Source organism: Chaetodon auriga, chromosome 23 (genome assembly GCF_051107435.1).
Source record: "Chaetodon auriga isolate fChaAug3 chromosome 23, fChaAug3.hap1, whole genome shotgun sequence".
Lineage (NCBI taxonomy): Eukaryota > Metazoa > Chordata > Actinopteri > Chaetodontiformes > Chaetodontidae > Chaetodon > Chaetodon auriga.
Genome location: NC_135096.1, coordinates 6,789,878 through 6,805,440, shown reverse-complemented (window position 1 = coordinate 6,805,440; position 15,563 = coordinate 6,789,878). Strand labels below are relative to the sequence as shown.

At 40.8% G+C, this 15,563-nt stretch overlaps 1 protein-coding gene across 1 annotated transcript; it reads left to right on the top strand.

Annotated features, from left to right (window-relative positions):
* The first annotated feature begins 9 nt into the window (after window positions 1-9).
* On the top strand, window positions 10-6,110 carry LOC143316264 (nuclear receptor subfamily 4 group A member 2-like). Its single transcript, XM_076724143.1, has 8 exons — window positions 10-180; window positions 287-343; window positions 615-1,459; window positions 2,680-2,809; window positions 2,924-3,081; window positions 3,266-3,465; window positions 3,841-4,019; window positions 5,468-6,110. The coding sequence occupies exons 3-8, from the start codon at window positions 620-622 to the stop codon at window positions 5,713-5,715; spliced, it is 1,755 nt and encodes a 584-aa protein (XP_076580258.1). The 5' UTR covers window positions 10-180; window positions 287-343; window positions 615-619; the 3' UTR covers window positions 5,716-6,110.
* Window positions 6,111-15,563: the final 9,453 nt, after the last annotated feature.

Sequence of the window (15,563 nt, the reverse complement as noted above, 5' to 3'; positions counted from 1 at the left end):
GTCACTGGCAGCCAGTCTGCAATCCAAGAGTGGGAGAAGTGAACAGTCACTTCCTTTGCTGTCCAGACACTCAGTGGACTTCTCTGGTCGTGGCTGAAGGTCTAATAGATCCCGCAAGCGGCACTCCAGCAGAGATGGGATTACTTGTCAGTGTCCTCCTGCGCTGGATGGAGGTCTGAGGTATTGCATATTTTACTTTTTCCTCGAGAATTTATCAAGAAATCGATGGCTGCAAGTCAGTGCAACGCTTGCAAGTGATGCTCTGATGATTATTGTTTCACACCAGGTGAACTCTGGCGGGGAATAGCATTTCTCTGGGGAAGAAAGACAACTAAAGCTTAAGGTAATGTCCTATCCAAGTCTGGTCTTGCATCCCGGGTTCATGGTGTTTTCTGATTTAAAATAGTCTGAAGGTCTGATCTGTCTTCCAACAAGTGGAAATTTCTGTCTGACGGGAGCGTAATGTTTTTCCAATGGACTTTCTGAAACAATCATGAGGAAAATTACAAAGACGGCCTTTGAAATCAGTGCTTAATATCGGATTTAAGCGAAATAGCCTTGCACTTGCTTGTTTTGTCCACTTTGGCCTGAATGCATTATGCCCATGTTTGCAGGGACCATGCCGTGTGTCCAGACCCAGTGCGGCTCCTCTCCACAAGGTGCCTGCCCGGCCTCTCAGAGCATCGGCGGAGAGCGCAGCTGCGACTTCCTCACCCCGGAGTTTGTCAAGTTCAGCATGGACCTTACTAACAGTGAAATCTCGGCTGCAACATCGGGTCCCAGTTTTGGCCCTTTGGGTGACACGTATGGCTCCGGTTACGACGTGAAGCCCCCGTGCCTCTTCCAAATGCCAGTGCAAGGGGAGCTTCCGTGCGTCAAGGTCGAGGATGCGCATGGGTGTCCGCGGTATCAGCCGAATCAGCATCACCAGTCCGAGGAGCTGCTCTCCTCCCCGGGCTCTGTTTATTATTACCGGTCTCCGTCACCGCACGCTCCCATCACATCCAACTATCAAACTCCACCGGCGCACATATGGGAGGACTCCGGCTCTCTGTACAGTTTTCGACAAGACTATTTGACGGCGGCGCACAGGAAAAACACACTATCCAGATTCTCGCTGATATCCCTCAAACACGCGCAACAACAGAGCTTATCCACCTGCCAAATGAAATTTGACGGATCTCTCCATGTGTCCATGAATCTGGACGCAGCCGGGGCGCACCAGCCGCTGGACAGCCCAGGGGTTTTGAGCTCCACTGCCCTCGGAAAGCAGCCCGGGGTGGGATTTCCTCACCCTCTCCAGCTCGCCCACAGTCACCACTTTATGGACTACCAGACTTCTGCCGCTGCAAGCCGAGGACCGCTTAGCACAGAGGGGCTGTGCGCGGTGTGCGGGGATAACGCAGCCTGCCAGCACTACGGAGTGCGCACTTGCGAGGGCTGCAAGGGTTTCTTCAAGGTTTGTTCTTGATGCAACTTTCTTATAAAGCTGCATGGAAAAGCTGCAGTTTCAACTGGGATATCTGCAGGCGGCTTATGGGCTCACAGAATGTTGGTATCATTATTATCCTGATGAAGTTTCAGTTAATGCTGTGGAAATGACGGGCAAGAAGCGCATGTGACATGTTAAAAGTGTCAGTCAAAAGGGAAAAACACAACCCCAGTTCTTCCCAACTCTCGAAAATAATGTATCTGATGCTGCTTTTACGTGCATTAGAAAACGCCAGACTTCTTAATTAAAATGGATATATTGGCTTTTATCTCTCTCCATATACAGAAGACTACTTGGCCACTCGGTCGTCTAATAAAACCCTAATTCGAGTAATAAGCAATGTAAAAATTCCACTGGGACCCCTGACTGGCCTCTGAAATTGGACATTATGCTTCATTTGCACGTTTTGATCTCTTGACACACGCGTGTTCGGGGCAAATGTCCTGTATGAAAATGGCCACCAACGTGCCATGAATAAAAACATTCCCCTTCTCCTCTCTGAAGGAGATTCCCGGGGGCGATCCTCCAAATTATGACTGACCACGACCCTGTATTTACCCAGACTGCCCTGTCCGCCTGCTGAATGCCTTACACTGCCTCAGATGGCCCACAGGAGCAAGAGTGCTGCTGCTAATTTTCAGAGGACAATTTAATGGTTATTACAAAAATGGGTCTCAAAGCAACTGAAAAAGGTTCTTCATGTTGAACCATTTCCCAAAGACCTTTCAAGACCCTTCTAAAAAGGTCACCCATGTCACCAGATTAGACCATCTCTCACAGACATGTAGAAGGCCGTCATTGATGCCATACAGTGAACCTTCTGAGGACTGTTCTACATCAAGGTATTGGTTCTACAGAGACCATAATTGTGTTTTAATGCTCTTTCCACATGCTCTGAAAACTGGTACCAACGTGCAGCAAAGACAATGTCCAAAAAAGGCACATCGGGTTAGCTCTGTGTGTAGTTGTGGTCTTAAATGGTCTTAACCATTTAATATCAAGGCTAACACGCGAACAGAACCCTTGACAACCAGGTATTTTTATCATAATAAACACAGCTTAAAAAGAGGAGCCAATGAGGATGAGGTTGAGAACTAAATTCAACCTGAAGTTCACTCAAAGTGTTCTTTTTGCACCGTATTTATATTTCTCAACGTTGTTTAAAATCTTTTTCCTTCTCCATGCAGCGCACAGTACAAAAAAATGCCAAGTATGTGTGTTTGGCTGCGAAAAGCTGCCCTGTGGACAAACGCAGGAGGAACCGATGCCAATATTGCCGCTTCCAGAAGTGCCTTGCAGTAGGAATGGTCAAAGAAGGTAAACCAATCAAACTTAAAGACACATTTCACATCTGACATTAGAGCAGTGGTAATTCCAATTCGACTGATCACACGACAAAAGCTGAAAAGCATATCCTGTTTCTCGCTGCAGTGGTGAGGACAGACAGCCTGAAAGGTCGAAGGGGTCGCCTGCCGTCCAAACCTAAAGCTGTGCCGGACTCGTCTTCACCTGTCAGCACCCTTTTGAGCTCCCTCATCAGGGCACATGTGGAATCGAACCCTCCACCTTCTCTCCTCGACTGCTTCAGAGTAAGAAGTGTGGGCTTCATTTCATTGCTTTATGATTGAGATGTAACATACGGCAAGTATGGCAAGAGTCCTACTTTTCACACAATGTCGGGGGCCTGTGTGGCCCCTATGCACAGCATATTAGAGCTGTAATTGATGTATTTTCTATCTTTTCTACTTAATCCTGCTGATGACCTTGTACTAGTTAAAGGAGAGTCCAGGAAGCATGCTGGGAGATGACGCTCAGCATGTGCGGCAGTTTTACGACCTCCTGACCAGATCGATGGAGGTGATTCGAGGCTGGGCACAGAAGATCCCAGGCTTCACCTCCCTGCCAAAACACGACCAAGACCTCCTCTTCTACTCTGCTTTCCTGGAGCTCTTTGTATTACGATTGTCGTACAGGTAAAGACAAGGACAAAGGAAGCCATCTTCTGACACTACATTGCCATTTTGTCTGCAAATATGAACAATGCATCACAGGTTAGAAGTCCTGAGCATGTAAATACGTTTGCTGCTGGATCCTCCAATAAACACCACAAAGCTCAGGAATGGATTTGTTATTCAAGCACATTTTTTTGCCACCAATGAAAGGTAGGGTAACAGCTGGAGAGGCCTTAGAAGGACATGGGAAATTCCTGAAGGAGGATAGAGCATTTTGTCATAAGGCCTAAAATTTCAAGCCAGGGCCTTGGACGCTTTTCTCTGCACCAATCTTGTACATAAAACTGTAACCATGCCGTTTATATGCACCTCTCACAAGCTGTCATACTATTTCAGATCCAAACCAGAGGAAGGGAAGCTGATGTTCTGTGACGGCTCCGTGTGGCACCGACTCCAGTGCCTGCGGGGCTTTGGGGAGTGGATTGACAGCATCGTTGAATTCTCTGCTAATCTGCAGAGGATGAACCTGGACGTATCCACCTTCTGCTGCATGTGCACCCTCGCCCTGGTCACCGGTGAGACGCTCGAAAACACTTTCTGTGCGACTGAGGGTCATGTTCTTCTAATACTGCGTTCACGTACTCTGGTTCTTTTCCAGGATTTCAAAATTGAAATTAATTATTGGTGGAAATAATTACTAAAATGGACCCGGTGACAAAAGTAGACCAAATTCACATATCTGCCATTTTATGTTCTTATTAAATTATTTAGTTTTAAGCTAAAAGAAGTAAATTTTCTTGCCTGGGTGCATATGTGTTTAAGGACTCCTCATTATGTAGGACACATCATAACTGACCTTGTGACCAGGAGGTACTTGCTGCCAAAGGATAGCCCTACATGGAAAGAAAGTAGAAAAGCTCAAAAAAGTAAATAGAAAAAAACAAAAAACAGAATATACCCATAACACTAGCCTACATGCTTCAGTTTGGAGTGCATAAAAGCTCGTCAGCAAGCGAAGAGAGAGATCTTGGTTGACACGGTTAGCTAAAAGTAATGACTACAGTTTAATTAGCTAAAAGCTAAAAAGCTAACTACAAGTAATGGATAAATGGTTGAAATAGTTAGCTAAAAGTAATGGATAAATAAGCTATAATTAGCCTAATGGATAAACATTTGGAGTTGTTAGCTGAACGTGACTGAGAAATGGTTGAAACTGTTCGCTAAAGAACATGAATAAAGAACTGAAGCAGTTATCTTAAAGTTGCCTGGTCTAGAAAGGATTAAAATAGCTAGCCAAGAATAATGGATAAATATTAGCTGTAACTAATGGATAAACGGTTGTAATAGTTACCTAAAAGTAATAGATAAAAGTTATCTATAATTAGTGTGATGGATAAATGGTTACAATTGTTAATTCAAAGTAATGAAAAAATGGTTGAAGTCGTTAAATACTTAGCTAAAAGTATGGGTAAATATTAGCTAGGCTAACAGTAAGCTAATGGATAACTTTGAAACACTTAGCTAAAAGCTATGGGTAAAAGTTAACAATAATTAGCCTAATGGATAAACATTTGGAATAATTAGGTAAATGTGATGACAAATTGTTGAATTTGTTAGCTGAAAGTAATGAATAATTTATTCAAATAGTTATCTTAAAGTAGCCTAACCTATAAGCAGGCTAATGGATAACTTTGAAATAGTTAGCGAAAAGTTATGGATAATTGGAGGACACTGGAAGCTTAAAGTGATCAACAATTTAAATATGGCAATTAGCTAAAACACTGAATAAATGATTGATATCGCTAAAATCATGGATAAAACATAAAACACTGAATAATCAGTTGAAATAATAAGATATTTATTTCAAAATAAAACCCTTTAAATGTCAAGCTGTCAAATATCAGTATGCAGTGAATGCAGAGTATTTTACAATTAAAGACAATTAAATGCTTGCCTCTTAAAAACGATGCTTCACAACGTTGATCTGATATCTCTGTGTGTGATGTGATTTACGGACCCGCAGAGCGACACGGACTGAAGGAGCCCAAGAAAGTGGAGGAGCTGCAGAACAACATCGTCAAGTGCTTGAAGGAGGGCGACGGAGTCTCAAGCTGCTGGTCCAACCATCTGTCCAGACTCTTGGAAAAACTGCGTGAACTTCGCACTCTGTGCATCCAGGGCCTGCAGAGGATTTTCTATTTGAAGCTGGAGGATTTGGTGCCGCCGCCTGCAATAATAGATAAGTTATTCCTCGACACGTTGCCATTTTAGAGACATACGAAAACACACGTGGGGACGTTTTTCTCCGCGACTTCCTTTGCTTTAATCCCCGCAGTCCTTCCTGACAGTTGCACACCTGTGCACTGCATTAAAACATTAAAAAAAAAAAATCTAATCGAGTCGCTGAATCGCGTGAAAATGAGCATTCCCGACGCAAAAACGTGAAACTCACCTGTCATTTTCTCCTTAATATCAAGCGATCAGATGAGTGAAATTGAACACAAAGCCATGATGATGGGGACCTTTTTCAATTTTCAGACCAATTTTATTGCTTTATTGCTTATTTCCAGCCTGTTCCAGGTTTTTCCCCTCTTCTCAGCCTGTACAGGCATTTTTGATACGACTGTGTCTCATTTAGGTTTTTCATAACATATTAGTGATTAATATAATAATATTGGGTAGACGGTTGTGTTCTCAGAGTAAACTGTCATTGTCCATGTTTTAATAAATAAATGACCATTACTTCTGCCGGACTTTGTCTCATTCATCAGTTCTTTTTAAATTCTTTTTATTTATTTTTTTTGGACGTAATTTATTTTTAAGAAAGAAAATCCTACTTCTGCAATGACTCAAAAATTTGAGGATGTTGCTCATTTTCATTTCCTGACATAAAATGCCCATTTGGAGATATGTGATTATTTTTCTCTTAAATAAAACACTGGTAGCTCTGCATGCAGGTTCTCGTCTATAGCCTTTGCATCTGCAGCGATGCGTTTAAAGGTAATCCTCCTTATAAGAAATGGACTTGTTATATTGAAGCATATACTGAAACATTATTTAATTAATGTTATTTGTTTTTATTCTGCAAAGCTCACAGGCTGTCTGTTCAGGTAACGCATATCATATTTTTTAATATTTCCAATACCTAATTCAACATGAGTACAAACTACTGACTTTTATTTGTTATTTTTGCAACAAGCAGGCATTAAGTAATACAGTGTATAACCTGAGACTTGAGGACATACTGTATAAAATAAAACTAGATGCCGCAAAACAACAATACATACTACAATAGTCAAAGTTTTCTAAAATACACACCACTTATTTTTATTATTCATTTTGTCACTTTCACCACAAAAAGACACAAGAAAGGCAAAGTACTGGAGAGTAATTAACACACTCTTCAATGAGGAGTGTGTGTCAAGGTCAAAGGTCAAGTTAACCCTTCTGGAAGTGTGTTCCAGCTGACAAATGTAATCTATTGTGAGACATGAATAGAAATGTGTGTGTGTGTGTGTGTGTGTGTGTGTGTGTGTGTGTGTGTGTGTGTGAGAGAGAGAGAGAGGGTGTGTGTGTGTGTGTGTGTGTGTGTGTGTGTGTGTGTGTGTGTGTATTGGCCGCTGGCTGCCTGACATTTCTGCAGCCCTTTGGTTAGTTCTGGCATTAAAGAAGTCTGTTTCTGCTGCTCTTAGCGAAGATAAAGGCCTGGAATTCAGAAAACAGGGGGCATACAGCTGCTGCTCACAGTGCTCAATAAAATCTAAGCGCTCCTGTTGCTCATCCTTGTGTCGCAAAAGCTTGTTAGTACGATTAGAATTAAAATCCACTTCGGGAAAAACATTCATTTTGGCTTTTCGACCTTAAAAGACCACCAGTGAACGACCAAATCCTTATAACATAATCAGATCAGCCGGGAGAGGTTAAATCACTCTAAATCATCCCAGCCGGTTTGTACTCAGCCTCGTCCTTGTCTGCAACAATGTGACGCGTCTTTTCTTCTATCTGGAAGAAAGAATTGATTTTATGGTTTGAAAAAGGTCTTATGGAAAGAAAAAAAAATAGGATGATGTTCCAAAGCAGGTTTTAATAGGCCTGCAGATCAATAGTGGAGGCTGTTCAATGCTCCGGCGTGGCGGGTGGAGATAGAAATGAATCGATGGCAGTATCGGAAAAAAGTCCAATTTATTCTCACGATGATGGTGATTGACAGGTAGAGAGAGTGAATAATACAATATCAGACGTTTCACACCAGGACTACAGTGATAGCTCCTACAGCAATTTTATAGATACAGATATTAAAAGACTCCATTAAGTGCAGTACTGAGTACGACAGAAGAGACTCCTGGAACTCCAAAGACGGATAACATATAGATATATTTGGAACTGCAGTGACATGGAGTAAAAATACCTCGAATTATATGTTATGACTGAGCATCAGAGACATTCAGATGAGTGACAAACAAAAGGAAAAACCAGCGTACTAGTAGAATCAGTTTTATTTGTAAAGCCCATAATAGGCCGACATGCAACAGATAAATAACCAGTGACACAAAGTATCTCAGTACATTTACTCAAGTACTGCACTTGAACATTTTCAAGGTACTTGTACTTTACTTGAGTATTTCCACTTTATTCTGTTGTACTTTTTTCTCCATTACATTTATTTGATCATTTTATTTACTTTGCACATTCAGAACAAATAAATTAGGAGGGATATTTATAGATTAAGAAAAGACTTTATTGATCCTTTGAGTAAATTTTGATTCTAATGTTTTTGTATTTTTGAGTGCAGGCTTTTCACTTGTAACAGAATACTTCTACACTGTGGTATTGCTACTTTTACTGAAGTGAAAGATACGAGTACTTCTTCCACCGCTGGAAATAAGAGGAGGAAAATTCCAAATAAAATGGAAGCACATGTAAAGAATATTGTTCCACCAAGACTTTAAAGGAGGACACGAGACTCAAAGATGCTGTTCACTCAGAGGGAGAAGAGACGCTACAAGAGGAGAAGCCGTTAAAAGCAGAGGCAGAGCTGCACTGAGGTCTGATGCTGGACACCGAAACTCTGAAATGAATCACCAACAATTCTCTTAACTTTTTTTTGGCAAAAGCACCAAACACTCTGTGCCTCCAGCTTCGAAAATGTGAGGATTTGCTGCTCGTCTTCGTCTTGTGTGATAATAAACTGATTATTTTGGGGTTTTGGACTGTTGATCTGACAAAACAAGACACTTGAAGGCAAATTTTTCACCATTTTCTGACAATTTATGGACAATTTATCAGAAAAATGATGGCGGGGAGCACTGACACAAACTCTTCCAGAGGAACTGAAGTGGTGACTTTGAAGGCAATAACATATGATTCACATCACTATGAAGTCTCCTGCAGTAACGTTACAGGACTGCACTACTAAAGAAATTTTAAAAACAGACTGACCTTCACTACGTGGCCAAAGAGCATTTGGCCTCCCCTCTAGCCTTTCCTGGCCTGGACTAGTTCCAGAGAAGGGAAATCTTAATACTGCAGCATGCAAACATACATTTCGGCTTCAAAGCTGCAAAGCCAAGTCCAAAAATAAAAAGTTTTTCCCAGTTTGGTCTGCAAAGAGCCCTGACCTCAACATCTATCCAACACCTTTAGGATGAACCAGATGTCCACATACTTTTGGTCACTGTATGTATTTCAGCTCTTTATATTGACATTGAAAGACACTAAAAAATTTTGGATTCCTATATTCTATTGAGTAGTAATGTCGTAGTGGGACCGTAAGAGATGAAGCGCTCTTTAAATTAAGTAGAAAGATGCACCATGAGAAAGTCCCTAAAGACAAGATTAAAAGAAAGCTGCTTCCCTAAACATGAATATCTTCACCCCTCTGAGGTCTGCCGATTGTCTCAATCAACACCTGAACTTGCACCAGAAACAGGTTTGGGTTATTTTTTTAGGGGGGGGGGGGTCCTGAAGCCTCCTGGCCCTGAGGCTGGCGGAGGCCGTGCAGGAGCATCAAGTATTTTTATCTCGAGAGCTCGATTTGTGGGATTTTTCTGAGGCTCTGACTGCCAACTTTGATCTCTGCATCCATCCAGCTTCAATACGGCTTAACCCTTATCACTACCAGCCCAGAGACCGCGAGCATCAAGATGGATTTATAGGCAGGGACACCCGGTTACTTTCAACATGTAATCCATTATAGATTATTACAGATTACTGATCAGATGCTTCAATAGTTGTTGGAATTATAACTGAGTCAGACATAACATCTGTTCGATCCATTCTTGAGAATATAAGATAATAAATTTCTTACATTTCAACATCCACTGGAACGTCGACTGCTCTTAGACTATGAATACAACCAATATTTATATGAGAAGCAAGACTCACATTTATGAGCAAGCCTTCACATCTGGACAACACTGATTTAAAACCAAACCACAGAAATGATCATAACATCAAATGTATATTCTAGGGGGGAAACAGCTAAAAAACAATTACAATTAGTCCTTTGGCAGATGCTTTTATCCAAAGCGACAAACATATGAATTCACACACCGATGGCAGTTTTTTTGGGGTTCTGTACCGTGCCCAAGAATACTTCAAGATGTGGACTGCTGAGGCCAGGTATCGAAACACCACCCTCCTGATCAGTGGGTGACCGCTCTACCTCCTGAACTTTATCCACAAACAGTGGTGACTGCACTCCAGTTAGCTGTTGAGACAGTCGAAGCTAAAGCTAATTAGCCCTTTTTACATGCTTCCTGGAATGAATATCTATTTTTATACTCCAAAAGCTCAGAAATGGTATTGTCACACCATATAAATAACAGCTAAATCTCACAATGGAGAGAACGAACAACAGGTAAACTAGCTAGTTCTGCTAAACGCTAACTAGCCTGAATTTGCAGACTAGCAGTAACTGCTGCCTCTTTTGCCTTAAACTCTGGTGGAAATCACGTGATTTAATGTGGTTAAGACACCTTTTACATCACATGCATTTAATTAAAGTTTCATCTCTTACACTACCTAGCTGTTTGAGTAGTTTAATGCTCTGTGATGAAAAGGCAGTTTATTGCAGTCAGACAAGTATGGCTGTTTAAAAAACTGCTTTAACTATTTGCCTCAGGTTCATTTTTTGAGGAAAGCAATCAGTGGATTTTAGTGGATTAGTATTATATCAGGATGAAGGGTCCACTTAGCAACTCGTCCTCTAAATCTTCCTGTCATCAAAACAACAGACAATAATTGGAAGGGATTAGAGTTCTTTACTTCCAAGGCTAAATCCTTCAGGGGGTCTCTCACTTACTACTGAAATTAGCATTCTCTGCTAACAGCTAACAGTTGTCTGGACACTTGAATCACTGGATTGGATTATTTCAGCCTTGAGACAAAGGACAGAAGACACACAGACGTTCCCAGGCGATGCATCAAGAACCTAAAATATTCCACTTCAATTTTTTGTAACCCCAAGCAGAGTTAATTTATTAACAGGAAGTTGGTTATTACAAAAATCCTCAACAAGCTCAATTAACAGACTTTAGTCTTTACAGTTTCAGAGATAAAAATGCTGTGATTTATCCAGATTATAAATGTGTCGGCTCTCTCATTTTTGGTGACAGGTTGAAGTTCATTCTGCAGCCATGCTAGCAGCTCAGGCTCAGCGGCGCTTTGAGCTAAATGCTAACGTCAAAATGCTAACATGTTCACAATATCTTTGGGTTTTGGACGGTTAATGTGACAAGAGAAGACACTTGACGACAAACTGTGATGGACATTTTCACTGTTTTCTGATACTTAATAATGAACTCATCAATCTTGAATAAAAATATGCCGAATTTTTAGTTGTGGTCTTACATTCTTATAAAAAAATATATTCCCAGATTTGGCATTTTCACGATGGTAAATGCTAATGTCAGCATGCTAACATCCTCACAATTGCTGCTTGATTTCCTTTCAAAACTCCACATGGGAAAGAAAAAGTTGTCTGATTGTTAACTTTAAATGAGCTACACTGACGATTTTACACGCTGTCTGATTAATGTCGTTTCATTCACTCATTATCATGAATGGAACCATGATGAAACCAGCTGCTTCCATCTGACACTAACCGCATAGTTATCAGTGTTTATCCAAATACTGACTCATGAACTCCTGCTTCCTGGCCCAGAGGGCGAACACTTTCCATCAATTTTTCAATTCTTGATCACAAAAATGATGTCAGCTTCAATTATTCTAAAGTAACAGAACTTTGGACTTTTCCTACAGTGCAAACGCACACAGGTCTTAAGTGTCTAAAATCGTAATCACACAGTGAATTATAGCAAATGTGTAGCATATGCAGCATGCGTTAAAACCATGATAACTTCTCTTCACATTTATATGAATATTTATCCTGTTACACCAGTGATTTCATTTGCGATGCACCTCCAGTGTTGATTGGCTCGATTTAAACAATGCTGCATAATGTTACACCCATAAATTAGGGATAAATATTCGACTCTTACGCTCGAGCTTCTGAATGGAGGTCTCACATACACATACATACAGTCACAATTTTCAGGGTTGAATTTACAACTTCCTGAAAACAAATTAAAAACAAATGGTCAAATACTGTGAATTTTCCTCTTCAATCAGGGTCAATCTCCAAAAACTCTGGATCCTACATTTCCCACAATGCAACTTGACAGTGTTTTTGACACAGGCATCATGATGGATATTCTATGGCATTACACATCTTCATGTGTGAAAAGTGAAATCATACAAGTAGCATTTTTTTTTATCTTTGCCTTAGGGAAGTTTTGGATTTAATGTTCAGTATATTAAAAACAAATGGAACAATCCCTCTTTTTAGATGAGGAGTCACCCTCAACTGAAACCTTTGAATCCTCTCTCAAAGGACGTTTCTATTCTTTGACATTTGGACCTGCAAAACTACACGTGTGCCCCAGTGTGTTTTTGTATATATGCTGCTTGTTCTGGGAATAAATGACTTTTTTAACTCAAGCTGCTGCAAAAGCAGAAGAACAGGACAAAGAAAAGCTGCCAACCTGTCAGGAGAAGTGAGGGAAAGAAATGGGAAGATGTAAAAGAAAAGTAATCTGCGCGCTTCCAAGGGGAAGAGGACGAAACACAACACTTGAAAAAGATCTCCATTATCCGCCTATCGCAAACTATCTCTCCTTTCCAAAAAAAAAGATGCTTAGGGGAGCGTTTGAAGAGGAATGAGCGGTTCAGCGGATGAAGCTATAGGCTCCGGAGGACTCAGGGGTTTGTTTGAGGATTATGAGGACGTTTACATTCAGAGCCGAAGGCCTGGTGCGATGAGGCCAGGCCTCTGAAGGCTCCTGGATCAGCTCTGCATTCCTGTAAAGAGTGATGGACAGCTAAAGTTCACAAACAGAAGACATTTGTGAGGTGGAAACTGAATTTGAGGGAGAGGAATTACACGATTTCTCATATGAACTCCATGTTTTCTTCCTTTAATGTGATGAAGCCTCATAGAGTGCAGCTGTGTAATCTGACAATGTTGAAATAATTAAAAGAATCATGGAACAAGAGAAAAACATTAAGGGTCATAATTTTATATCTACGCATACGGGACCAGATGATATTTATGTAGGCAAGCTTTAGGGAAAATCTGATTTGAGCCACATGGAAGTACAACACAAAGCACAACTGGGATATCTTCACTGAAAAAACAAAAATCAAGTCCATATAGATGGACAGAAGAGGGGCAAAACAATCTTATACTCAACTGTGCGTAATAAATGTATCAGATGTAATTGTGGAAATGCTGTTATATGAAAATACGCTGACATAAATCTGGCTCTACATTGGTGTTGGTCTGAAGTGTTCTTTGACTTGATCTGCTCCTCGTTGGTACATTTATTTTTCAGTGCCTTTATTATTGATATTGTTACCAAATTTCCAATTGAGGTTGAGATAAAGTTGACACTGTCACAAAAATCCTCTGCACTGGAAGGAAATGGACCAGATTTCCTCCTCAGCGGGACGTTATCTGCACTCTGCAGTGCGAGAAGGGTTGAGGACACACATAAACGGGATGAGGACTCCATCTAGTGGCTGTAACCTGCATTGCTATAATAGGGTGAGCTTCGTGCCGCAGGGCTTGAAAACATTCAAAATGAAAAATTAAAAAAAATATAAAAAAAAAAAAAGAAAGTTACTTCAGAGAGCAGTACACCTACAAATTACTTTCATTTTGTACCTTTCAAGAATATCATTCATTTTCAGCCTATTTTAAAAGGCAGTCCATGGAGTCCAATGAAAAATACTGTTTTGTTCAAGGCCTTGAACTATCAAATATCTAAAATTCAAGTTTATGAAAGAACATATATAAATATATATATATATATATATATAGAGAGAGAGAGAGAGAGAGAGAGAGAGAGTCAGTTAGTTAGTTCACTAGATATGCAATATTAGTCCAATTTTAATTCTGCATGTATAGAGGCTGATTTTCTCTCCACACTTTCTCTCCACACCTGCCCTGCATCAGCCTCGTTAGCACTGCCCTGCTCCCACTGTTCTCCCCAGCCAATCAGCACCTTCCATCCTCTGGTGTTTCATTAACCTCATTACCCTCACCTGAGCTTCTCCACCTGCTCCTCATCCCCTCATCGCTTTATTTTGGATTTTAATCCTTGTTTCTTTTGTTTGCAGCACCGAGAATTTTTTTTTTTCTTTTTTGCCACATTCACACATGAACTGCTGATCAAATCAGACTTTTTGGCCTTGTTCAAACTGCCAGCCCAAATCTGTGTTTAAAGCTGACTACAAACTTGAACATATCAGTTTATATGACAGTATATAAAACACCTGCTGGAGTACTCCCTCAAAGGAGCCAATATGTATGAAAAAAAGTACACAAGTATATTTAACCTTTCTGCATAAGGCAGAATATTGAAATATACTTTCCTTGAGTACACGTCAAACACAAGATATAGTCAAATACACATGTATACATAGACTATACACTTGTCAGCATGAGGCAAGTACAACGCATTTCCAAACAAGTTGGGACACAGTGCTAAACACTGAAGCCCCATATTTAATTTTTAATTAAACAGCCTGAAGACAATCTGTCAAATGTTGTTTTTGAAATGTATATCCTCATTTACAATCTGACGCCAGCAACATGTTTCCAAAAAGTTAGGACAGTGGCAACACAAGACTGGAAAAGTTGTAAAATGCTAAAACAGCTGGAGGATCATCTTACAGTTAGTCAGGTGAACTGGCCACAGGTGAGTAATGTTAGGGCTACAAAGAGCCTCCCAGAGAGAATGAGTCTGTCTGAAGTCGAGATGAGGGGGGGTTCACCACTCTGTGACAGACTGTGCTGGGAAACAGATTAAAGATTCAGACAATCTGAAGAAATCTCTGTATGTAAGAGACAGGGCCCAAAACCAAGACTAGCTTGCCGTGATCTTCAGGTCTCAGACAGCTCTGCATTGAAAACAGACACAAATCTGTCGCGGACGTCAATGCATGAGCTCAGGAACACGTCCAAAAACCATCGTCTGTGAACACACAGACGATGGATGATGGGGCATTAGTGCATGACATGGCTAACCTGCACATTTGTGAATGCTCCACCAATGCTGAACCATATCTTCAGGTTTTAGAGCGACGTATGCCGAGTGGGCCACATCTTTTTCAGGAAAGGCTTTGCTTATTTCAGCAAGACGACGCCAAATCACATTCTGCACATAACCCATCAGCACGGCTCCGTCGTGAAGGAGTCCAGCTGCTAAAACGGCCGGCCTGCATTCCCGACCTGACTTGGAGACCCCGAACTGTCGAGCAGCTGAAATCGTACATCAAGCAAGAATGAGAAAACATTCCACTTTCAAATTATGGCAATTACTTCCCAAATGCTTCTGCTTTGAAGATATGATTTGAGATGTTGTCTTTATCCTTTTTTCAATTAAATATGAAGTTTCAGTGTTTTCCAAATCACCACATTCTGTTACTACTTACATTTTACAGTGTCCCAACTTTTATGGAAACAGGGAGGGTTGTGTACTTCAGTATAATTTTGCTAAGTATATCTGAGATCAGTAACTGACAGAATACTGTCTTATTTTAAAGTTTGAAAGAAG